The sequence below is a fragment of the Geotrypetes seraphini genome, chromosome 1, assembly GCF_902459505.1.
Source record: "Geotrypetes seraphini chromosome 1, aGeoSer1.1, whole genome shotgun sequence".
NCBI classification, from domain to species: domain Eukaryota; kingdom Metazoa; phylum Chordata; class Amphibia; order Gymnophiona; family Dermophiidae; genus Geotrypetes; species Geotrypetes seraphini.
Window position 1 is genome coordinate 59,156,018 of NC_047084.1, and position 26,136 is coordinate 59,182,153.

Consider the following 26,136-nt stretch of genomic DNA (forward strand, 5'->3'; position numbering starts at 1 on the left):
TTAAATAAATAGTAGTTGCATTTATTATAGAGGCCTGATGGGTCAAGCTCCACTGTACTTGATTGATTGATATTCAGCTTCCACTCAAAAGTACTCTAGTAAAACTCATGCTTTATTTGTTTATCCATTAGCGAAGGGTTGCAAGTTTCAAAGATATCACGAATGTATTCTCTCATATCAGGCTACCATATGGGACAAAGAGTTTAAGCAGCTGTTTACCATTTCATTTTCCTTTTTAGAATTTAGGAGACACTTGGAAAACCTCCTTGTTTTCTAGGTTCTTAGACAATTAATTTCATCTTCATTCCCTAGTTGTCACATTTTATTAGTCTATCGCAAACCGCATAGAACTGCAAGGTTATGCATTCTAGAGATTGATTTTATGTTATGTCCTGTAATTAAGGTGCGCTAACAGATGTACTGCGAGTTAATGATTAGTGCATGCTAAATGCCATGCAGCCCGTCATATACCTATGGATTCCGTGGCTCTTACCTCACATTAATTCTTTAATGCATGTTAAATCCATTCCATTAGTGTTTTCTATCCCGCCAATACCTTTCAGTTCAAGGCGGTTTACAAAAAGAGTTGGTCTGGGCATTCCAGGGAGCTTACAGAGTTGATAGATAGAATGAGCTTACACGAATTGAAGACTAACATGAGCGTTGGGTTTTGGGGGAGGGTTTATAAGGTTTTTGATTAGCTCATTTGACAAATTTTTTTTGAAAAGTATAGTTTTCAGTTCTTTCCTGAATGTTAGTACTCCTTAGTAAAAGAACTCCTAAATTAACGTATACACATCTCCCAACCCAGCGTAATCTTAAAACTAACCAATTGTATAGTTCTTAGCACTGTTCCCTCTATGCTGAGCAGGAGTCCTCCAGTTACATAGCTGCAAGGAGGTGATGGTGCTCTTTTATTAAAGTGTAAGAAGTTTTTGCACTTACCGTATCTGTAATTCAAAACTTAAGATGTGGTATTGTAGCCTTTCTCTTTTGAATTAATGGCCACACGTTAATTGTGCCATTAGTGCATGGCTATTTTTTAAAAAATTAGCACTTGAGCCCCTACTGCCTCTTATTTTGTCACAGAAAGGGCCCCTGCGCTAACCCTATGCTAATCAGTTAATGCATGGTAATGCCCCATGAACTGATTCTTGCTGTCACGCCTACTCCTCACCCTCAGACACGCCTCCTTTCAGAAAATTAAAATTTTACATTTTTATCACATTTACCACATGATGCTAGAATGTGTCCTGCGGTAAGGCCTTTTAACCTGTAGTATGGATGTGCTATAAAAGTCCCTCCTTGAGGCCGCAATCCAGTCGGGTTTTCAGGATTTCCCCCAATGAATGTGCATTGAAAGCAGTGCCTGCACATAGATCTCATGCATATTCATTGGGGAAATCCTGAAAACCTGACTGGATTGCGGTCCTCAAGGAGGGACTTTGAGACCCCTGTACTAGTGTTATCACAACTTAGGCCCTCTTTTACAAAGGTGCGCTAAGCGTTTTGGCACTAAATCAACACTAAATCAACGCTAAATCCTAACCGCTAATGCGTCCATAGGATAGCATGCATGCGTTAGCGTTTAGCGCGTGCTAATATTTAGCACGCACCAAAAAGCTTAGCATACCTTTGTAAAAGAGGGGGTTAGTAAAAGGGCCCCTAAATTTATTTATTATTTCTTTCTCAACTTGCATGCTCAGCTGTATTCACTCCAGCCAGCCCCTCAGGGATAATTTTATAAAGCATTTTCTGCATGTGAGGCATGATTTAATCATGGAAAAGGGTTCTCATAAAACTGTCCTGCAAGATCTCTTGTAATTTTTCATGAGGGCAATAAATTCACATGTGCGAGTAAGAGGGGGAAAAAAAGAAAGGCATGGTAATACTCTGCTAGAGTATAATGTCATATAGTGTATTTCAATTCATGTTTCACCTGCTCTCCATCCTCACCCACATGCAGTTCAGCCTTCTTCTACTCCCCTATAAGTGTCTTCATTCTGTAGCTCCTCTTTATCTTTTTGTTCCCTCTTCTACACCCTCTTTGTGATCTGTTCGTTAGGCAAGATGCCACTATCTATGCTCTTCTCTATCATCACTGATGTCCAGCTTTATGCTTTCCACCATGCAGCACCACATGCCAGAAACAGCATTCCTGAGTTGGTGTGTCTTTTCACTTCTATGAAATATATAGAAAATACTCTAAGTATAAAGAACTCCTTCAAAAGTCCAAAGAGAAAATTTACATTATATATATATATCTTTCTAGAGCCTCAGTCCCACCACTCCACCGCCTAAAATATCTTTCGTCGCGGTGAGCTTTATGTGGCAAACTCCTCATCGGCTCAACTATTTGGAACTTTTTTATTTTTTTAAAAAAGTTTAAAAGTGTACCTTGCTTTGTGCTAAACTTTTCTTATATCTCTAAAGTGCAAGTGCTTAATCATTATTTCATATCTAAAGATTTCAAAAAGTATAAATATTAAATTTTTTAAGAACTTAGCTTCGCAGCTGTTTTCAAAAATAATTCCTTAATCAATCTTCATTCATTATCAAAATAACTCGGCTTGGGAGGATTGGACCAGACATGTTTCGTACATCGCTGTTTCAAGGGTCCTCCCTAAAAAACAAAACTAAGATCAACAGTCATATCTAATCAAACCACCCAAGAGATATCCAACCTTCTAAAATTTCAACCCGTTATCCATCTACAAGAAATTAAATAAGAATAACATTTCTTTACCACAACCTCCCAAAACGATTCACCTCACTTAAAGTTTTCATGTAAAGATGGCCGCGGCGTCCTCCAAAGCCTGTACTTATACTCATTTCCGCATTGTCATAACCCCACCCCCTGTTCTCCGAAGGCTAAACATTCAACCAATTAAAGAACCCCACTCAACTTCCACATTCAAACCCTCTGGTTCTACCGTGGCTCCCCTCCTCAACTTCTTTTGGCTGGGACAGATTATATGGCTGATGAATTGTATGGCCTTAGGTGAGTTTTGGCAAAGGTGTCAGGTTCTCCATCTCTGCCCACAGAATGCTTTGGATCAGATGGTGATTCTACTTCCAAGGCTAATTTGGCTAGACTGCCTTTTCAAGGGCAATTTTTGTTTTCAAAAGGTCTGGACAACATTATGGATTATGTGATGAACCATTGCCCTAAAACTCTGCCTGATAGCCAACCCAGACCCTCCTGGGATTCTGGTTGCTCTAATTTTCATGGCTCACAGTGATCCTGACCGTATGCAAGTGCCACATCACAGAGATTTTCACAGGACTCGCAATGATGGTATACTAACTACAGGTATTCCCAGCCTTCCACCTCCCGTTATGCACCTTCTGCCAAAGAAGCACAATGACACCAGGTCGAGGGATGCCCCTCTTCAGATAGGGGACTGGCTCTCACCATTTCTTTCCACCTGGATGTGCATTACATCTGACATTATCTTGGACATTATTTGGTCAGGCTACAGGCTGGAATTATAAGAACATAAGAATAGCCTTACTGGATCAGACCAACGGTCCATCAAGCCCAGTAGCCCATTCTCACGGTGGCCAATCCAGGTTACTAGTACAGGTCATCTGACAGATTGGTTCATGGACTCTCCTACAGATCACTCGGACACAGCACTCAAGGTTCAAGCCACCGTTCGATGCTTGCTAGATATTCAAGCTATAGATCTGGGGATTAGGGCTCATGCTGTGGTGGGATTAAGCCCTGGCTTGCCCTTCCCCTTGAGGGGTTTAATCTAGCTTTGTCCCTACCCCTGTGAGCTGCTCAGGTGTGAGAATTTTATCCTGAACTACCCCTGTTAACCGTTAGAGCACAGATGTCCAAAATAAGTGTAAATTGTATCCTGCTGGAAGGCATATCAAAGTTTACCTCAATCAAGTAGGCCAAAGAGTCTGTATGAAGTAGGACATGTTCTGGTGTTTGTAACCCCCATGCTGTGGGTCTCCAGGTTCACCCTTACTTGGATGGATGGCTGATCAGATCTCCCTCGTTTGCCGAAGAATGGCACATGATGGAGTGGGTACTCCAGGTGTTGGAGCACCTGGGCTGGATTGTCAACTTCAGGAAGAACCATCGGATGCCCACACAGTTGCTGGAATACCTGGGAGTTCACTTTGACATGGTTGTGGGCCGTGTCTATCTACCAGGCATTAACTTTGTGCCCAGTTTTCTTCCCTTCTACAGAAGCTGACTCTGTTGGCATGGGATTATCTTCAAGTTCTAGGATTGATAGTTGCCACGCTGGATGTGGTTCCTTGGGCAAGAGCACACATGCGTCCTCTTCAGTATGCTTTGCTCTCTCACTGGGCTCTGCATAGGGATGTCTTGCAGACCTGTCTACCTTGGACTCTGGAAGCCCATGCAAGTGTGGACTGGTGGCTTCTGCCGCAATTGCTCCTTGGGAGCATAATGCTACACATTGCCTCCTGGATCATTTTGATGACAGATGATGGCTTTCGGGGCTGGGTGCCCATTGCAATTGTTCTCCTGTTCAGGGAGGTCAGACGCCTTTTCAGCGAAAATGGAAACTCAACCGGTTGGAGCTTAGAGCCATTTGGCTGTCTCTGATGAGATTGCAGAAGACTCTGGAGAGTCAAGTAATTAGGGTCTTTTCCAACAATGCGATGGCAGTAGCCTTTATCAATCACCATGGAAGAATCAAGAGCACTCCTCTGGCTTAGGAAGCCTACCTACTTTTTCTATAGGTGGAATGTCACTTCCCTAGCACTGATGGCAGCACATAGAGAGGGTGAGGGGATATGGGTGAGTGGCCCTGTCCGCAGTGGCATTCAGAGCAATAGTGCAGTGCTGGGGTTGGGCCCACTTCAACCTCATGGCCATGGCAAGAAACAAGAAAGCGGATCACTTCTTTAGTTGAAAATCTGAGCCTGGAAGCAAGGGGCTCAACACTCTTGTACAGCCATGGCCTCAGGAGATTCTCCTGTATGTCTTTCTTCCTTGGCCAATGTTCGGCCGGATCATTCGATAGATCACAGCCCATTCGAGCTGCATCATTCTGGTGGCTCTAGATTGGCCTTGCAGGCCGTGGTCCTCAGCTCTGATACATCTGCGCAGGAGTTGTGGCCTTCAGCTGAGCGTCTGTCTGGACCTCCTCCCACTAAGTCCAGTGTCCATGGATGATCCAGGTCATTTTGCTCTTACAGCATGGCTCTTGAGCATGCAGCCTTAGAGCACAAAGGATATTCTGCTATGGTTGTTGATACTCTTATAAAATCTACGAAGTAGTCTATGGTTTTGGCATATGCTAAGATGTGGAAGGCTTTCCAACATTGGTGCGCTCAGGACCAGGTGGACCCTTATTCAGTTCCAATCTCACTGATTCTCACCTTTCTTCAGGCTGGTTTAGATAATGGCCTCACTGTAGCTTCTCTTCAGGTCCAAGTGGCCAGGCTTTCTTGTTCTAGATCCCAGGAGCATCGATCCTTGTTGTTGTCATCCTGATGTCACTAGATTTATGAAAGGGGCTTTTCATGTCAGACTACCAGTTAAGCTACTTTTCCTTTCCTGGGACTTTAACCTGGTGCTGTCTAGTCTTACCAAGGATCCTTTTGAGCCCCTTTGAGATGCTTCACTTTTGGACTTGACACTCAAGTCCGTTTTTCTGGTTGCCATTACTTCAGTGCAGATTCCGATAAAGCCGAACTACTGAATGAATACTTCTGCTCAGTCTTCACCTGTGAGGCACCGGGACACGGTCCGCAGTTGAAGACAACACAAAGCACAGAAGACCCGTTTCAGAATTTTGAGTTCACACCAGGTGAAGTTTACAGTGAACTGGCAAGACTCAAGGTGAACAAAGCCATGGGACCAGACAATTTGCACCCAAGAGTGCTCAGAGAATTGAGCGATGTCCTGGCGAAACCGTTGGCTGAGCTATTCAATCTCTCCCTAAGTAAGGGGAAAGTTCCCCTGGACTGGAAATTAGCTAATGTCGTTCCTCTGCATAAAAAGGGTTGCAGGGCAGAGGCTGCAAATTATAGACCGATGAGTCTCACATCAATAGTGTGCAAACTCATGGAAACACTAATTAAAAGCAAATTGGACACGATCTTGAATGAAGGGAATCTTCGGGATCCCAGTCAGCATGGATTCACCAAGGGTAGGTCCTGCCAATCCAATCTCATCAGCTTCTTTGACTGGGTAACAAGAAAGTTGGACTTGGGAGAGTCTTTGGACGTCGTGTACCTGGACTTCAGTAAAGCTTTTGACAGTGTCCCACACCGCAGGCTGCTAAGCAAGATGGAATCGATGGGGTTAGGAGAGACACTAACTGCATGGGTCAATGATTGGCTGAGTGGCAGACTTCAGAGGGTGGTGGTTAATGGTACACTCTCTAAAACATCGGAGGTGACCAGTGGAGTGCCGCAGGGCTCGGTCCTGGGTCCACTCCTTTTCAACATATTCATAGGGGATCTGACTCAAGGGCTTCAAGGTAAAATAACACTATCCGCCGATGACGCCAAACTATGTAATATAGTAAGTGAATGCAGTTTATAGAATTATATGGCGCAGGACCTGCTTACATTGGAAAGTTGGTCCTCAACCTGGCAGCTAGGCTTCAATGCTAAGAAATGTAAGGTCATGCACCTTGGAAGCGGAAATCCATGCAGGACGTATTTCTTGAATGGAGAAACTTTAACTAGGACTTCAGCAGAACGAGATTTAGGAGTAATCATCAGTGCAGACATGAAAACTGCCAATCAAGGCTTCATCTAAGGCAAGGCAGATATTGGGTTGTATCAATAGAAGTTTCGTCAGCCGAAAGTCTGAAGTCATAATGCTGTTGTACAGGGCCATGGTGAGACCTCATCTGGAGTACTGTGTGCAATTCTGGAGGCCACATTACAGTAAAGATGTGCGCAGAATTGAATCGGTTCAGCGGACGGCCACCAGGATGATCTCGGGGCTCAAGGGTCTCTCGTATGAAGAGAGACTGAACAAATTGCAGCTCTACACTCTCGAGGAACGTAGGGAGAGGGGAGACATGATCGAAACATTTAAGTACCTCACGGGACGTGTCGAAGTGGAAGATGATATTTTCTTTCTCAAGGGACCCTCGGCCACAAGAGGGCACCCGCTCAAACTCAGGGGCGGAAAATTTCATGGCGACACCAGAAAGTATTTCTTCACAGAGAGAATGGTTGATCATTGGAACAAGCTTCCAGTGCAGGTGATCGAGGCAGTCAGCGTGCCAGACTTTAAGAATAAATGGGATACCCATGTGGGATCCCTACGAGGGTCAAGATAAGAAAATTGGGTCATTAGGGCATAGACAGGGGGTGGGTAAGCAGAGTGGGCAGACTTGATGGGCTGTAGCCCTTTTCTGCCGTCATCTTCTATGTTTCTATGTTTATGTTAGACCTACAGGCTCTGTCTTGCAGAGAACCATTCCTCCAGATTTCAGAGACTGGAGTTTCCCTTCAGACGGTTCCTTCAGGTGGTTTCAGCTTTCCATATTAATCAGGAAATGCATTTGACTGCTTTTCAGCCTATTGGTTCCAGGACACATAGTCGATATGCAGAGTTCTGCGTGATCTGGAGGTCATTAAAGAGTTTAGTCTCAAACCATTTATTTGTGCTGACTCATTCAGTTAAACAGGGTGCTTCCGCTTCCAAGGCCACAATTTCTAGATGGATCCTTAGAACCATTTCTTCAGCCTGTACTCTTTCTGGGAAACAGTCTCCTGATTCCGTCAAGGCGCATTCTTCCACAAGTGTGGCTTCTTCATGGGCCGCAGCTTGAGCTGTCTCCTGGGAGGAGATTTGCAGAGCAGCAACATGGTCTTCTTTTCACACGTTTGCCAAGTTTTGTAGAAGTGGATGTGGCAACAAGATAGGACTGTCTTTGGGTCCTTGGTCTTCAGGGTCAGTACAGCAAGCCCACCCTAGCTTTTTGGGGACTGGTTTTGTACATCCCATCTGTCTAGAATGTCTCAGCTATTGCACTGAAAAAATAGATTATGTACTTACCCTGGTAAGCTCTTTTCCAGTAGATAAGTGAGACATTCTAGATACCTGCTCAGTCCTTATTGCGCCTGTCTATTGTTTTAGTCTGTGTATGCTTCTTCAAGCTGATTCTTGGATGTCCATCAGCCCTTGGGGACTGGGAAGACTTTGTATATATGTTTCAGTTTATATGGGAGCAGTTTCTGAGCTCCTTTGCAGCCTGTGTTGCTGGTTAACATTACTGTTGAGTTAATTCTTGAGCAGAACTGTTGGCTTATGCCTGTTGTTACAGGTGCTCCATGTGTATTGGATGGTTCTCAGTGCTTGGGTACTAACTGTAGGTGGAGCTAGAGAACTCAATGAAGTACATCAGAGGCAGAGTGAAAAATCCAGAGTGGATTCCTTTGCAGCAACATGCACATTGAACAAAGAAACTGTAAAGGAGGGCTCAGGACTGAGTGGGAATTTTTTTGAAGAAGGATCAAAGGACAATTTGCAGGGGTCTAGGGCACAAATGAAATTGGCAAACAGGACTAACAAAGATCAACGGAATCCAAAAGGACAACCAAAAATGGGGAAGCAGGCTGAGGACGAAACAGACACACCACAGGAGGAGGATGACCGAGATGAGGCTTGGGGACTGGCAACTCACGAGGGGGTTGCCAGGAGCGCCAAACCACGAGGGGAACCAGCAAGAGAGGCAAACAACCGGGACTTACATTGCCTATACACAAATGCTAGGAGCCTAAGGGTTAAAATGGGAGAGTTGGAAGTCTTAGCCAACAAAAAGGGCCTAGACATAATCGGAGTCACAGAAACATGGTGGGCTGATGACAATAAATGGGATGTGGCTTTACCAGGGTTCAAACTCTACAGGAGAGATAGGCCACACAAAAAAGGTGGCGGAATAGCGCTATATATAAAGGATTCCATACATTCAACCAGGATGGAAACAACAGCAAGGGCGGATGACTTGGAATCACTATGGGTTAAGCTATCCGGAGGAACTGGAGCAGACATAAAATTGGGTCTGTACTATCGCCCACCGGGACAAACGGAAGAAATCGACCAGGATCTGGAGGCTGAACTGGGGCAGGTATGCAAAAGCGGAAGTGTGGTGTTCAACTACCCGGGAATAGACTGGAGTATAGGGCACTCAAACTGCATGAGGGAGACCAAATTCCTGGAGGTCACGAGGGACTGTTTCTTGGAACAACTGGTCACGGAACCAACACGGGGAGATGCCACTCTTGACCTAATCTTCACCGGACATGGGGGACCCGCTAAAGAGGTGGTGGTACTAGCCCCACTAGGAAACAGCGATCACAACACGATCCAGTACAGGCTAGAAATTGGATCATCAAAGGTGAAAAGAACTACAACGACAGCACTGAACTTCAAAAAAGGGAATTATGATGCCATGAGGAAAATGGTGGGAAAGAAACTCAACGACACCGCAAGGAAGATGGAGTCCGTAGAAAAAGCCTGGACCTTACTCAAGGGCATGATGCACGAAGCACAAAACCTGTGCGTCCCCAAGTTCAGGAAAGAGTGCAAGAAAAATAGAACAAAAAACCCAGTGTGGATAACAAATGCAGTGAAAAGGGCGATAAGTGACAAGAAGGCATCATTCAAAAAATGGAAAAAGGACAAATCAGAAGACAACCAAAAGGAGCACAAAAAACACCAAAAGGAGTGTCACCGAGTGGTTAGGAAAGCAAAAAGAGAATATGAAGAGAGACTGGCGGGGGAAGCAACAAACTTCAAATCATTCTTCAGGTACGTCAAGGGGAAGCAACCAGCAAGGGAGGAAGTAGGACCCTTGGATGATAGAGACAGAAAGGGAGTGGTAAAAGAGGAAAAGGAGATAGCTGACAGGCTAAATGAGTTCTTCACTTCAGTCTTCACAAGGGAGGACACAACCAACATTCCGGAACCCGAGGAGATCGTAAAAGGAGATCAGGATGAAAATCTGGTCCAACTAGAGGTAAGCAAAGTGGATGGCCTCAGGCAGATAGACAGACTAAAGAGCGACAAATCGCCAGGTCTGGACGGCATTCACCCAAGGGTACTCAAGGAACTAAGGAACGAAATAGCTGAGCCACTTAGACAAATATGCAACCTATCCTTAAAAACTGGAGAGATTCCGGAAGACTGGAAAATAGCAAATGTCACGCCCATCTTCAAGAAAGGCTAAAAGGGAGACCCAGGAAACTACAGGCCGGTGAGCTTAACCTCGGTCCCAGGAAATATGATGGAAGCGCTGATTAAAGACTGCATCTGGGAACACATCAAAAACACTGGGCAGCTAAAGCCGAGCCAGCATGGCTTCTGCAAGGGCAGGTCATGCCTCACTAACTTATTATACTTCTTTGAGGGGGTAAACAGCCAGGTGGATAAAGGGGAATCTATAGACATCATTTACCTTGACTTCCAAAAAGCGTTCGACAAGATACCACATGAAAGACTGCTAAGGAAGCTATGGAACCACGGGGTGCAAGGGGAGGTCCACCGATGGATCAAAAACTGGCTGGCGGACAGGAAATAGAGGGTTGGAATAAAGGGCCATTACTCAGACTGGCAATGGGTCACGAGCGGGGACCGCTCCTGTTCAATATATTTATTAACGACCTGGAAGCAGGAACAAAATGTGAGGTTATTAAATTTGCGGATGACACCAAATTATACAGCAGGGTTGAAAGCAAGGAGGACTGCAAAAATCTCCAAAAAGATCTGACAGCGCTGGAAGAGTGGGCCAAAAAGTGGAAAATGAGCTTCAACATAGGGAAATGCAAGGTCATGCATGTAGGGAAAAAGAACCCGATGTTCACTTACAAAATGGGGGGATCACCGCTAGGGGTGAGTAACCTTGAAAGAGACCTGGGAGTGATGGTAGACACATCATTGAAGGCGTTGGCGCAGTGCGCCACAGCCTCAAGGAAGGCAAACAGAATGTTGGGCATCATTAAGAAGGGTATCACGACCAGGACGAAGGAAGTCATCCTGCCACTGTATCGTGCAATGGTATGCCCGCACCTGGAGTACTGTGTCCAGTACTGGTCGCCGTACCTCAAGAAGGACATGGCGGTACTTGAGAGAGTCCAGAGAAGAGCAACTAAGCTAATAAAGGGTATGGAAAACCTCTCATATACTGACAGACTGAAGAAGCTGGGGCTTTTCTCCCTGGAAAAGCGGAGACTTAGAGGAGAGATCATGAAGGGCATAGAAAGAGTAGACAGGGACAGGGACAGATTTTTCAAATTACGGGGAAACACAAGTACAAGGGGGCACTCAGAGAAATTGAAAGGGGAAAGGTTTAGAACAAACGCCAGGAAGTTCTTTTTCACTCAGAGGGTGGTGGATACATGGAACGCGCTACCGGAGGATGTGATAAGCAGGAGCACGCTACAGGGCTTCAAAGAGGGTCTGGACAGGTACCTGGAGGACAAAGGGATTGAGGGGTACAGATAGGAGTAGAGGTAGGTAATAGGGATAGGATTAGAGGATTAGAGGCAGTTACAAAATTAGTCATGGACACTGTTCAAGCAATTAGGCCTGATGGGCCGCCGCGGGGGCGGACCGCTGGGCAGGATGGACCTCTGGTCTGACTCAGCGGAGGCAACTTCTTATGTTCTTATGCAAATAGATCTCATGCATATTCATTGGGAAATCCTGAAAACCCGATTGGATTCCAGCCCTTGAGGACCGGAGTTGCCCATGTTTGGTCTAGAATGTCCCACCTATCTACTGGAAATGAGTTTACCAGGGTAAGTATATAATCTCTTTTTCTGAAACATATTGTATCTCTTCTGTAAATCATGGCTAGATTATAAACCCTGTGGATAGGGATTCCTTATCTTATCTGATCTGTATGGCACTCCCTATATCAAATAGCATGTTAGAAATAATATAGTAGTTTCTGTAAGTGGAGCTTCTACAGTTGCTGAAGATGTTGCTTCCTTCCTGTAATTTGTTCTGCTGTGCATGCACATAGCAATTGTTCTTTTATTGTGTAAATTAAATATGCAGGATACTAGGATGAGTTTTGCAATATAAAATTTCACTGTTCCATCATCTACTGTTTCAAATGCATGTGTCTGAAGAGGTGTCACAGTCTCCCTTCTGTTGTTAGTACCTGAGTTGATTTTCCAACTGTGTACTGAGCAATCTTTAGACAAGTGCATCATGCTGACCACTCTAGCTGTCTTATCCAATGCTATTCTCTATGAATTACCAGAAGCATCACAATAATTCCAAAATACCTTTTGCAAACACTGTGATAAAATGATGTGGCAACCTAGACCTCTTCAAGAATAATTTTAATTCTTTCTTCCTTATTCCAACCCAAGCTACCACTCTATCCCTCAATCTAAAATAAAGGAAAGAGATCTGAGTGCCATAAACCAGTTATAGCACACCAGAATACCTTTGTTACACTGAAGTTATTTGTAAGTGTAGCAATGGTATTTTAGTGCCCTGTAACCTGAGTTCATTACACTATCCTAATATTTTTGCTATGAGGAGAAAAAAAAAAAAGTATTTTCATAATCTATAACTGCTGGTCATTGATTTTTGTTGTGAACTATTAATCTTGATCCTGATGAAATGAATTGATAGAACCAAAAGTGTAGTATACTATCTGTTTAGCCCCATCTTATACTAAGCAATGGCCCAGAGCGCTAAATGCTCCGACACTGCTCTGACGCTCATAGAGCATTTAGCACCCTAGGCCAAAGTAAAAACCTCTACTGTGACTTAGTAAAATAGGGCCTAAATGTGCTGTCATATAAGGGGGAAAATAACTCTAGAACTTGCTAAGGTTAGTTCTCAGTTCTTTATCATCTTAAGGGTACTGGAACTTCTTTTTAGTTAGGCCCTCGCACATTTCATAGTAATGTGCATTATGCTGTATATCTAAGGACGGATGTTTTAACAGAACAATTTTCTGTGCTGTGCCAAAGATAGACAAACTTTACTTATATTACTAACACAGGTTTTTCTGAAGCAATTTTATGCTAGTGGGGGGGAAAAAAAGCACATACAGTGGACCTCTTTGGGGGGGTCAGAAAAATATCTGGTGGACTTTCTTGGTTTCTCTACATCTCCTGTACCATTATGTTCTGAACACCTATTTTCTTATTGAAGGGTAGTCAACTGGGGCCATGAGTAAGGCGGAGTCAAAATACAAAGTCAAAACAGTAGTCTGTGAGCCATATTCCTAGGTCCCTCTTAACATGACTTAGTCACCTATTACTCAAATAACCTGTATTTTTTTGTCATTAAGAGCTTGCTAAAGCTCTTTAAGGATGTCAATAACTCTGATTTTTATTTAAGTAGGCACCTACACTTTAAGGCCCTGATTCTATAAAGTCTGCCTAAAGTTAGGCACCAATATTGACACCAATTCTATAAAACGTAAGCATCCATTATAGAATCACTCTTAGCTTTGCTTGAGGGCTCCTTTTACTAACCTGCGGTAGCGTTTTTAGCGCGCACAGAATTTTAGCGCACGCTAAACCCGTGCCATGCGGCTAGAACTAACGCCAGCTCAATGCTGGCGTTGGCGCCTAACATGTGCAGCAATTCTGCGTGTGCTAAGTGCGTGCTAAAACCGCTATCACAGCTTAGTAAAAGGAGCCCTAAGTGTGCTTAGGTAGTGCTCAGCATGTTCACATTTCGGCATATCTAATTTATGCCAGGGTTTTTACGCCTAAAGTTAGATACTGATATCAGAGCCCAAGGGCACCTGATTCACAAAGTCACATAACTCAAAACCACACCCATGATCCGGCCCTATGTCCACTTCTAGTGTAGGTACTTTGGGCTAGGTGTTACTTTTTATAGAATTGAGGTATTTGAGTGCCTAACTTTCAATTAAGTCCAATTAAAGCTGATTGTGAGGTGTTGAGTGCCAAAATCAGCAATGATTAAGCCGATTGCTCAATTAAGTTAGGCACTGATATCAGCACCTGACTTTAGGTGGACTTTATAGAATCAGGGCCTAAGGGCCTACAATTTAGGCACTAGTTATAGAATTTCCTCCTATGTGTTCTTAGACCCAGCACAATTGAAAAAGATTTTTTCTAATAACAACAAGCCAGAAGATACAACCTGTTTGATATTAATTAAGGCTTGATTTGGAAGATTTATCTTTCCTTTTTTTTCTGTGGTATTTTGCAGTTGTTTATTATCACAATCTCTCTCGCTCGCTCTCTGTTCCTGATAATGTGGACTTCTACAAGTGATTTTTTATTTATTTCTTGTTTTTACTTTTGGAATGTATTTCCTTTTGTGCCTAATCTTTGTTTGGAAATGTACTATTTTTCAAATGATAACGTTAGAGATAAAAGATGAGCAGAACTTGGGGATAATCATAATTGCTGATCTTAATTTTTGACACATTAAATAGTATGGCACTGTGGCTAGCCTGGATACTTTTATCTGTCCAGGTGGTCAAGTGTTTTGCAAATAGGGATTTTCACATGTGTAAACAAATTTTTCCCAAGGAGAACCTTTGCAAATTGTCCTCTCTGTGATTGTTGCAGTTGTCCAGGTCTTGCCATATCTGAATAAGTGGACCTCTCCCAAAACTCTTCTCTTGAAGCGAGTCTCATCCCATTGTGCTTTACCCTTCTCCCTTTCTCCTCCTTTTTTTATTTCTATTTTGATGTATTTATTAACTTACCACATACCTCCTTCCCTTTGTTTTCAGTATGTCAGTGTGTCTTATATCCCTCTTATATTTGGTCTATTTTAATTTTAATTTTTAGTCTTTTCCCATTGTAAACTGTTTAGGTACCTGTTTGATAAACGGTATATCAAAGAATAAAGAAACCTGGAAATATTTCAGCCACTTACTCAGAATTGGCATGACCTGGACAACTTCAGCAATCATGATGCAAACCGCAGAAGCTAAATAAAACCCCAAACAAACCATAATGGAGTAATTGCCTTTTGAAAATTATCCTCAGCATGTACTATGTGCTGAGATTTTGCCACTATTAGGAGGCATCATGCTTTAATGGTATTTCTTTCTGTGTTATGATTGGATAAACGGTTTTCTCATCAGTTTAAAATTCAACTTTCTCTGCAGAGTTTATTCACTGATCTTCTGATTTTTACATTATAGGTGTGCTGGAGATAACATCAGTGGATGTTGGCGTTGTGGCCGTTAAAGCCATAAAAAGCAGCTTTTACTTAGCCATGAACAAAAAAGGAAAAATCTATGGCTCTGTGAGTATTCTGCTTTTTGTTTTCTCTTTTTAAAGTAATCAAAGGTTAGGTGTGCCTCACATAACTAATAGTTATATTATTGTCAAAATGAATGGCTTAATATTTAATATCAATAAACTGAGAGGAGAAAAAAGGGGCAGAAGTATGGCTGGGTCAATATCCATTTTCAACAATATGTGGCAAGATACCTCAATGTGCTTTCCTGCGCAGTGGCAGAAGGAACATTCTGGGTCCCAGCTCCAAAGTATTTCAGTCATATTAATGAAAGGGTGGTCTATTCTGAAGAAATAGCCCAATAGAAGTACATTCTTAGTAGAGAAAGAGAGATTGTTTACCCTCTCCAAGGTGAAGAGAACGAGAGGGCACTCGCTAAAGTTAAAAGGGGATAGATTCCATACAAACATAAGGAAGTTCTTCTTTACCCAGAGAGTGGTAGAAATCTAAAACGCTCTTCTGGAGGCTGTTATAGGGGGAAAGCACCCTCCAGGGATTCAAGAAAAGGTTGGATAAGTTCCTGCTGGAACAGAACATATGAAAGTAAGGCTAGACTCAGTTAGGGCACTGGTCTTTGACCTAAGGACCGCCACATGAGCAGACTGCTGGGCACGATGGATCACTGGTCTGACCCAGCAGCGGTAAATCTTATGTTCTTATAAAGAAAAAAAAAAAAGCCTAAAGGCTAGAGAGAGCAGAAAATGTTTCTTTTCCTAGAAAGGGTCCAGCAGAAACGCTACAACCAGTTCCATATCCCAACTGGGGAAAAGACTGTAACCCAGAAGCAGTGTAAATGCATGCTGATAACCTATGTGATAGGGTCTAAGTCCTGGGTGCATCCTATTGGTCTAGTTCAGAGAGGTAGAGCACGAGGAACATGTGAGAATAAATGAGCTTTAAATGCTAGAAAGAAAAGAAGAAACTCTTCAGAACATTGGCAAACTGCACAGTCTATTAGGAAAGAGAAAGATCAAGATACATGCTATGCTCTAGAGCACAGGTGTCAAAGTCGGTCCTCGAGGGCCAGAATCCAGTCGGGTTTTCAGGATTTCCCCAATGAATCTGAATGAGATCTATTTGCATGCACTGCTTTCAATGCATATTCATTGGGGAAATCCAGAAAACCCGACTGGATTCCGGCCCTCGAGGAGGGACTTTGACACCCCTGCTCTAGAGTCTCTCTATACCTGAGAGCACTGAAAGGACCCAGTCCTGTTGAAGTCCCAGACCTGTTGAAGTCCCAGACCTGTTGAAGTCCTAAGAGTGAAAAGACACTTATCAAGGAGCAAGTGAAAAGACACTTATAGGGGCAGGAAGGACCTTATAGACTAACCAATTTACTGAGGAATGAGTTTGCAATATGTGTTTATATACTTGGTTATGCTAGTATTCTCTAAAGGAAAAAAGGTACCTAGTTTTTTTTATATAATATGCTTCTCTCAGGCTCCCTCTAGGCATTTATATATAGATGCATAGTTATAGAATTGCCCCCCTGGCATATTAGAAGCTCATGGAACTTAGTAAATAATGGGTGGGTAATTCTATAAGGACCTGCCTAGTTATAGGTATCAGAAAGGTATATAAATGATGGTAATCTTGTCATTTGCACATATAAGTGTCTACTTACATGTATAAATGATACCTTATTGATCCCAGCTAGCAGAAAAGTACTTGCTATGATCTGATGATGCAAATTTTGTCATGGAGTTTTAATGGAGTGTGGGTGGAGCATACATAAATTATAGAAAACTATCATTTGCACACATGCATGGGGCATTTTTGATATAATGTCTAAATCCGAGTTTAAACATTTTTGGAAGTGCATCCAAATATCAGAGAGCCATTTTCAAAACAGCAAAATGCCTATCTTCCCCTCCCCCTCCCCCCAAAATGACCATTTCTAGATGTGCCCCTAGCACATCTATCATTTATGACCATTTAAAAAAAAGTCCAAATGAAAAATGCACAGATGTAGGAGCATTTGTAGTAGACTAGCCACACAGACATTCCAGCAGAGCAATGGTGTGGCTTAGGAGGCACTTCAGTAAATTTCACATGAAAATACCCAGGTACACATCTCACCATAACCACTTATGTTATATGGTGAACCCTCCAAAATCCCACCCAAACCCTACTGGACCCAACTGTAAACCACAACAATAGCTCTTACGCCTGCAGGTGTCACCTATATGTCAGTAAAGTAGGTTTTGGGTGGGTTTTGGTAGACTCACTCTTTCCACCACAAGTATAGTATTTAGAGTGGGATATGGGCTTAGGTCCTCTTCTCTGGTGTCCACTGCACTGACCACCAGACTACTCCAGAGACCTGCTTGCTGCTCTAATAGGACTGCCCATACTATCTGAAGCTATCACACAGGCAGGTATGCACTGTTTCATTCACATATTTTGAGGGTGGGAGGGAGTCAGTGACCACTAGGGGGCTGTTGGGGGATCATATTTATATCCCTTCAGTTGTTATCTGGTCAGTTTAGGTACCATTTTGGCACATATTTGTTATTAAAACAGGTCTATCCACAAACGTCCAAATTGTGCCTTGGAGATATAAGAACATAAGAAATGCCTCTGCTGGGTCAGACCCTAGATCCATCGTGCCCAGCAGTCCGCTCATGCGGTGGCCCAGCAGATCCAGGACCTGTGCAGTAATCTATCTATACCCCTCTATCCTCTTTTCCAGTAGGAATTTGTCTTATCCTTTCTTGAACCCCAGTACCGTACTCTGCCCAATCACGTCCTCTGGAAGCGCATTCCAGGTGTCCACCACACGTTGGGTAAAAAAGAACTTCCTAGTATTTGTTTTGAATCTGTCTCCTATCAACTTTTCCGAGTGCCCTCTTGTTTTTTTATTATTTGAAAGTTTGAAGAATCTGTCCCTCTCTACTCTCTCTATGCCCTTCATGATCTTATAAGTCTCTATCATATCCCCTCTAAGTCTCCTCTTCTCCAGGGAAAAGAGACCCAGCTTCTCCAATCTCTCAGCATATGACAGGTTTTCCATCCCTTTTATCAGACGCGTCGCTCTCCTCTGAACTCTCTCGACTAACGCCATATCCTTCTTAAGGTATGGCGACCAATATTGGACGCAGTACTCCAAATGCGGGCGCACCATTGCCCGATACAACGGCAGGATAACCTCTTTCGTTCTGGCTGTAATACCCTTTTTGATTATACCAAGCATTCTATTCGCTCTCTTAGCGGCCGCTGCACACTGTGCCGTCGGCTTCATTGTCATGTCCACCAATACTCCCAAGTCCCTTTCCTGGGTACTCTTATTCAATAATATCCCTCCCATTGTATAGTTGTACCTCGAGTTTCTGCTCCCCACATGTAATACCTTACATTTCTCAACGTTGAACTTCATCTGCCATCTCGTCGCCCAATCTTCTAGTTTGTTCAAGTCCCTTTGCAATTCTTCACATTCCTCTGTAGTCCGAGCTCCATTAAATAGTTTAGTGTCATCCGCAAATTTTATTATATCGCACTTCGTCCCTGTTTCTAGATCATTTATGAAGATATTAAATAGTAGCGGCCTGAGCACCAAGCCCTGCGGGACACCACTCGTGACCCTCCTCCAGTCGGAGTAGTGGCCCTTCACTCCTACCCTTTGTTTTCTACCCTCCAACCAGTTTCTGATCCATCTATGTACGTCTCCTCCCACCCCATGGTTCTTTAGTTTCCGGAGTAGGCGTTCATGGGGCACCTTGTCAAAGGCTTTTTGGAAATCTAGATATATGATGTCAATGGGGTCTCCTTTGTCCATCTGTTTGTTAATCCCTTCAAAGAAGTGCAATAAGTTTGTTTGGCACGATCGTCCCTTGCAGAAACCATGCTGGCTGGCTATCAGAAGTTCGTGCTTTTCAAAATGTTGATCAATGCTTTCTTTTATCAGTGCTTCTGCCATTTTCCCAGGAACTGAAGTCAGGCTCACTGGCCTGTAGTTTCCCGGATCACCTCTTGATCCCTTTTTAAAGATGGGCGTAACGTTGGCTATCTTCCAATCCTCCGGGATCTCGCCTGTTTCAGGGATAAGTTGCAAATTTGCTGCAGTAGTTCCGCTATCTCCTCCTTTAATTCCTTCAGAACCCTTGGATGTATGCCATCCGGACCCGGGGATTTGTCAGTTTTTAGTTTTTCTATCTGCCTGCGAAAGTCCTCAATGCTCACTTCTATGAATATTAATTTTTCTGCTTGACTTCCGTTGAAGAATTGCTCAGGTTCCGGCATGTTGGACGTGTGTTCGTTAGTAAATACAGACGAGAAGAACATGTTAAGCCTTTCTGCCACTACCTTCTCCTCCTTCACCACTCCCTTCCTGTCTCCGTCGTCTAGCGGTCCCACTTCCTCTCTAGCTGGCTGCTTCCCTTTAACATATCTGAAGAACGGTTTGAAATTTTTTGCTTCCCTGGCTAGCCTTTCTTCATACTCTCTTTTAGCTTTCCGAACCTCACGGTGACATTCTTTTTGATACTTCTTGTGCTCTTTCCAGTTCCCCTCAGATTTGTCCTTTTTCCATTTCTTGAATGAATTTTTCTTATTGCCTATCGCTTCCTTCACTGTTTTGGTTATCCACGCCGGGTCTTTTGTTCGATTCTTTTTGCACCCCTTCCTGAATCTGGGGATATACAGATTTTGTATCTCGTTCACCATGTCCCTGAAGAAGGACCAGGCATGATTTACCGTTAGCCATGTTTTGGAAGTGTTCCTAAGTTTCTTCCTTACCAATTCCCTCATTGCTTCGTAGTTTCCTTTCTTGAAGTTAAAGGTTGTCGTTATGGATCTCTTGCCTTTTGATACTCCTACCTCAACCTTGAACTTGATCATATTATGATCGCTGTTTCCCAACGTCCCCACTACTTCAACGTCCTTTGCAGGTCCTCTTAACCCATTTAGGATTAGATCCAGAGTGGCATTTCCTCTCGTCGGTTCTCTAACAAGCTGCTCCATGAAGCAATCTTGTGTGGCTTCCAGGAATTTTGTCTCCCTAGCGCATTTCGAGCTTCCAAGCCTCCAGTCTATCCCGGGGTAGTTGAAGTCTCCCATAATAACCGTGTTGCCACTTTTGCATTGTCGCTTCATCTCGGCTTCCATTTCCTCATCGATATCTCCAGTTTGCCCGGGTGGGCGATAATATAGGCCCATCTTTATTTCAGGCCCTTTCCTTCCCGGTATTTTAACCCATAGAGATTCCAGCTTGTTGGTCGTCTCTGCTGTGTCCATTCTTGTGGATTGTATGCTTTCTTTTATGTACAGGGCTATTCCACCTCCTTTTTGTCCTGCCCTGTCCTGGCGATAGAGCTTGTATCCCGGCAGTGCTGTATCCCATTTGCTTTCCTCATTCCACCATGTTTCAGAGATTACAATGATGTCGATGTCTTCTGCATCGACCACGGCTTCTAGTTCCCCCATTTTGTTTCTTAGGCTCCTTGCATTAGCATATATGCAATTTAGAATACTTAAATGATTATGTCAGAAGAACATACAGCCTCAATATATAAGGGATTACAAACCTTATATACTTAAACCTTTTCAATTGCAAAATCTCTCACATGATCCTCAGCGAGGCCACCTCCCCACTTAATAAATCTTCATAGTAGGTGGCTTTACACCTCCTCTCGTCATCAGATCCTTATATTTTCTTAATTTTCTTAAACTTTTTTTGTGCTTGTATTCTTTATAATTTTTTTATATAATTTAATGTTTAAATACTTAAATAGTTCATAAATAGTGGCTAAAATAAATTTACTTAGCTTTAGATCAGCTCAATTTCTGGTCTCAGTTCATAGAACGGGGGGATAACTGACATGTTTAACCCATGTGTTCTGATACGGTTTTTTCAAGGTTATCTCTCCCTATAAATATCACTCCATTCCGAACAGACTGGTGCAACGGATATATGTGCATTTTCAGTCATTTGCTTTAGCGTTATATAAAGGTGTCTACTGTTCTTTATAGACTAGGGGCTCCTTTTATCAAGGCGCGCTACGGGGGTTAGCGCGTCGGACATTTCATCACACGCTAACCCCCGTGGCAAGACTAAAAACTAACGCCTCGTCAATGGAGGTGTTAGCGACTAGCACGGCAGGTGGTTGAACGCGTGGTATTCCACGCGTTAACCACCTACTGCACCTTGATAAAAGGAGCCCTAGGTTTTAAATAGTTTCTACTGTATAACTAGTGCCTATACTGGGCACCATGTTATAGAATTACCCTCTATGTAACGTGCATGTTTAAAAATATGATGCTTTTTATTGAATAGACCCCATGGTATCCTAAGGCTTACATTTTTGAGACTTTAATAAATCTTCTATTCCAGTATTGCTTTTTACTTATAATGCTCATATACATAGAACATTTTTTACTTAAACTCTGCTATAACATATTGCTATCGATGCACAGTGCATATTTGATTAACATGCAGCTGCTATTTTTTTTCACAGAAAGAATTTAACAATGACTGCAAATTAAAAGAAAGAATAGAAGAAAATGGATATAATACCTATGCATCCTTTAACTGGAAGCACAATGATCGACAAATGTATGTGGCTTTGAATGGAAAGGGAGCTCCAAAGAGGGGACAGAAAACAAGAAGGAAAAACACTTCTGCTCATTTTCTTCCAATTGTAGTCAATTCATAGATGAAGAAACTGTTTTGTTGATAAAAAGAACCAAAGGCTTTAAAAAAAAAAAAAAATTGTCACAAATACTCAAGTGTCACATTCATACCAGGTAAAGGATAAAAAAGCAAAATATGTGCTTCCTTGGTTTTGACAAATGGAGGACTTTTGAGTCATTTGGATCTTTTGTTGACTCGGGAAGTGCCTTTAATTATTTGTGTATCATATCTTATAATCAAGATACAGATCAGATCGTATATGATGGAAGCAGCTCACAGTGTGAACAATGCATTTTTTTAAAATTCCTTAGATGGAACTTAAAGAACATGAGATATTCATAAGAATGATCTTTGCTGAAAATTATTTATGGAATATTAACTCATATCAAAGACCGTCATTGCTCATTCAAGGCTTATGATCCTCCATGAAGTTAAGACATGCAAACATTTACTGGAAGCACTTGGATCATATGCAAAAATAATTGAATTTCTAGAGTGTCATCATGGAAGACTGGATAAGGATTACGAAATGTAAACATATTTAAAACAGTTCTAACAAAACAGATAATATGATATTCCTGTATATTCTGCCTTCATCCTTTCCTGTTTCTTTCTAAGTTATTTATTTAATAGGATGTTAAATATCTTTCTTTTGTTTTAAAGATGTTTTCCACAGTTTGTTTCCTCTGATATTCAACACATCATTTATGCAATATTAACACTGCACACACTGTTTGGAATAAAACTTCTAAGTGTACCTAGCTGTCCAAACATAAAACTGAGCAAATATGTGGGTACAGTTATGTGAAAAATATATATACTGGTTAATTTAATTAGTCTTTGCTTTTTTTTTTTAATCAAAACTCTTTTGCAATTCAGCAACAAGGTATGATTAGTAATATATTTCCAGGTACTTCTCACCTAAAGGATGTTATTTGAAACAAATCCTTCTATAACAGGGGAAGATAACCACGGTCCTCAAGTGTCACAACCCAATCAAGATTTCAAGATTTCCACAATGCATAAGATTGATTAGCATGTACTACTTCCATTTTACGTAAATAGATGTCATGCATATTCATTGTGGAAATCTTGAAAACCTGACTGGCATATTCATGGACACCGGTTGTTCACCCCTGTACTTGAACCTAGATACAAATGAATTTCTAAGTAATACATTTCCCACTCTTCATTATTATACATGTCCATTGTAATGAGTTGGTTTAGGCAGTATGGAGCTCATCATTAAAACTTAAACACATCTAAAAACCTGCCCAAGTCAGCACTTAGACGACCTAAAAGACAGGTCATCCAAGTGCCGATAATCAAACCAACTTTCTAGTCGTGCCACGGGACTTTTTATGCTTCTGAATGCCGCTGTGTGCCCAGAACTGAAAGGGGTATCCCTGAAGGAGGGGTTAGGAGAGTATATGGGCGGGTTGGGGGCTGACCTAGACTTAGTTGTCCTGCAGGGATAATCAAATATTTTACTAGACATCCTGGAAGAAACTTAACGGTGTGAGTTAGATCACTGTTCTTCAACCGCCGGTCCGCGGATCGGTGTCAGTCCGCAGAAAATTTCTGCCGGTCCGCAGCAGGGCCAGCGAGATCAAGTCGGCAGTTAAATTTCCTGCTGACTGCTGTTCCTCCCAGCCTCAGGCGATCAAGACAGGCTGCCAACGTCGGGGCCATACCTCTGTGAGTCTCGCCTGTTAGGAAACAGGAAGTTGAAACAAAATAGGCGGGACTTAGAGAGTGAAGGTCCCGACATTGGCAGCCTGTCTTGATCACCGCCCCTGCCGAGTTGTTGAAGAGGCCGCGGGGAAGTTGCAAGTAGAATGGAGAGAACTACAGATACAGGTGCAGGTAGAGGGAGATGGTCAGCGTGTGCGAGCAAGATCCTGGGGAGCCTTCACAGTGGCTGTCTCCCCTCCCACCAGCTCTCCTACTTGCCAGGGCAGTGATTTACCAGCAACTTCCTGCAGGCAAGTACTGAGAGCTGCTGGAAGGGGAGGAAGCCACTGTAGGAGGCTGGGAAGCTGCTGGATAAAGGGAGAGCTGTTACTGGACTTGGAGGGTTAGGAGAGATGCTGCTGGGAGGGGAGGAGGGAAAGGGATGGGAAGAGAGTTAATGTTGGATAGAGGGAGGAGGGAAGGGAGAAGGAAAAAAGGAAGGAGGGAAGGGAGAAAGAAAAAAGGAAGGAAACAGCTGGCAGTGAGATTACAGGAGGGGAAGGGGGTCAGGGTGGAATGGAGAGATCAGATGAGGGAAAGGGGAGAGAGAGGAATGAGAAAGTAGAGAGACATTGATGCTGGAAAGGGGGTCAGCAGAGAAATGAGAGAGGGATAAAGATGCTAGATCTGGTGTAGGAGAGATAAAAATGAAGAAGGCAGTGAAGCTGGAATGAATGATGTTTAAAAGGAGAGAGGAGGCACAGGTTGGATGGACAGGGGAGAGGGGCATAGAAAGAAGTCAGATACATATGGAAGGGAGAGAGGGCAGACATTGAATGGAACACACAGATGCTGGATTGAAGAGACGGCAGACGCTGGAAGGAAAAGAGTGAAAAGAAGATGAAAGCAGAAACCAGAGACAATAAAAGGTAGAAAAAAATAATTTTATTTCTATTTTGTCATTAGAATATATCAGATTTGAAATATATATCCTGCTAGAGACATAATTGGGGACTGCAATATTCTGTTAACATGATATTTCTATGTAGCATTCTATAATAACTTGGCTTGTTCAGTTTTCTTGATAGTAGAGGGGATATATGTGAAGGGGAGGGGAGACAGGGGTTTTGTTGGTCCGTGCTCTGTATATTTGTATTTATAAAATCACAATTGTTCAGAATATTGTTTCTTTTTATACTTTAATAAAATACGTTCAAAATAAAATCATAACTGCGGCTTGTGCAGATGGGATCAGATGGTTTGCGGGGACCGAGCTCGCGGAGATGGGGCGTAAACAGGATTTTTTAATTTTAGTCCTAGTAGTTTGCCGGTCCACAAAATAATTCTTTTATTTCTGCCAGTCCACGGGTGTAAAAAGGTTGAAAAACACTGAGTTAGATGATATATAAACAGATATAAGTGCCAAAAAAAAGTATCCAAAGTGACAAGATAACCACTGCAGAGACAAAGTAAAGACCCCCACACACTCCCCCAGTGTTCACTGATCCCCTCATACTCCCACAAAGATCAGAGTAAAAAAGTACATACCTGTCTCCAGAACATCAGCACCCTGCTCTACTGCCATATAGGTGCCACCTGCAGCCATAAGGGATATTGGGGTTGTAGACAGGTGAGTGTAGTGGTTTTGGGGGATGTTTGGGGGGGGAGGGGCTTTGCCATAACCTAGAGGAGGAGTTGTCGTACAGTGAAAGATTAGAGAAACTGGGCCTTTTCTTCCTCAAACAGAGGAGATTGAGAGGGACATGATCGAAACATTCAAGGTATTGAAGGGAATAGACTTAGTAGATAAGAACAGGTTGTTCACCCTCTCCAAGGTAGGGAGAACAAGAGGGCACTCTCTAAAATTGAAAGGGGATAGATTCTGTACTAACGAAAGGAAGTTTTTCTTCACTCAGAGAGTGGTAGAAAACTGGAACGTTCTTCCGGAGTCTGTCGTAGGGGAAAACACCCTCCAAGGATTCAAGACAAAGTTAGACAAGTTCCTGCTGAACCAGAACATACGCAGGTAGGGCTAGTCTCAGTTAGGGCGCTGGTCTTTGACCAAAGGGCCGCCGCGTGAGCGGACTGCTGGGCATGATGGACCACTTTTCTGACCCAAAAGCGGCAATTCTTATGTTCTTAAGGGAGTTCTGGTGAGATGTTTGTCTAGCACCCTTTTTGTGAAGTTCACTGTGTGCCCTGTAAGGTACCCCACTGCTCTGTTGCCAAGTCTGGGTGGCCACTCCATTACAAGATTGCCCCCCCCCCCCCCCATTCCAAATGGTCTTGTTCTGGGCGATTGTGACTTGGATAAAATTTTGGTCGAAAATGTGGCATAAAAATAGATGTCCTGGCGATCTGGATGAACAATAGCCTGGACATTCAGATAGATGATTTTCAAAAAATATATATATATTCTGGACGTATTTTTCAAATATGGGCATTTTCTCACTGCTGACTTTGGGTGTCTAGCACCATACGCCCAAACCAGACTTAGATGTATGTTTTGATTATGTCCCTACACACACACACACACACACATATAGATATATATATATGCATACATACATTATATTCACACATGCGCGCATATACCCACACATACACACCCACA

At 42.8% G+C, this 26,136-nt stretch overlaps 1 protein-coding gene across 5 annotated transcripts in view; it reads left to right on the forward strand.

Annotated features, from left to right (window-relative positions):
* The window catches only part of FGF10 (fibroblast growth factor 10), a 199,394-nt gene extending 176,713 nt beyond the window's left edge, over window positions 1-22,681 (forward strand). For 4 of the 5 annotated variants that reach the window (XM_033931659.1, XM_033931670.1, XM_033931640.1 and 1 more), the window contains 2 exons: window positions 15,120-15,223; window positions 21,673-22,681. In XM_033931659.1, coding sequence (XP_033787550.1) covers window positions 15,120-15,223; window positions 21,673-21,870 — 302 coding nt within the window. In that variant the 3' untranslated portion in view covers window positions 21,871-22,681. The remainder of the gene's footprint in view (window positions 1-15,119; window positions 15,224-21,672) is intronic. The other variant, XM_033931688.1, reaches the window with a different exon arrangement.
* The last annotated feature ends 3,455 nt before the right edge of the window (window positions 22,682-26,136 follow it).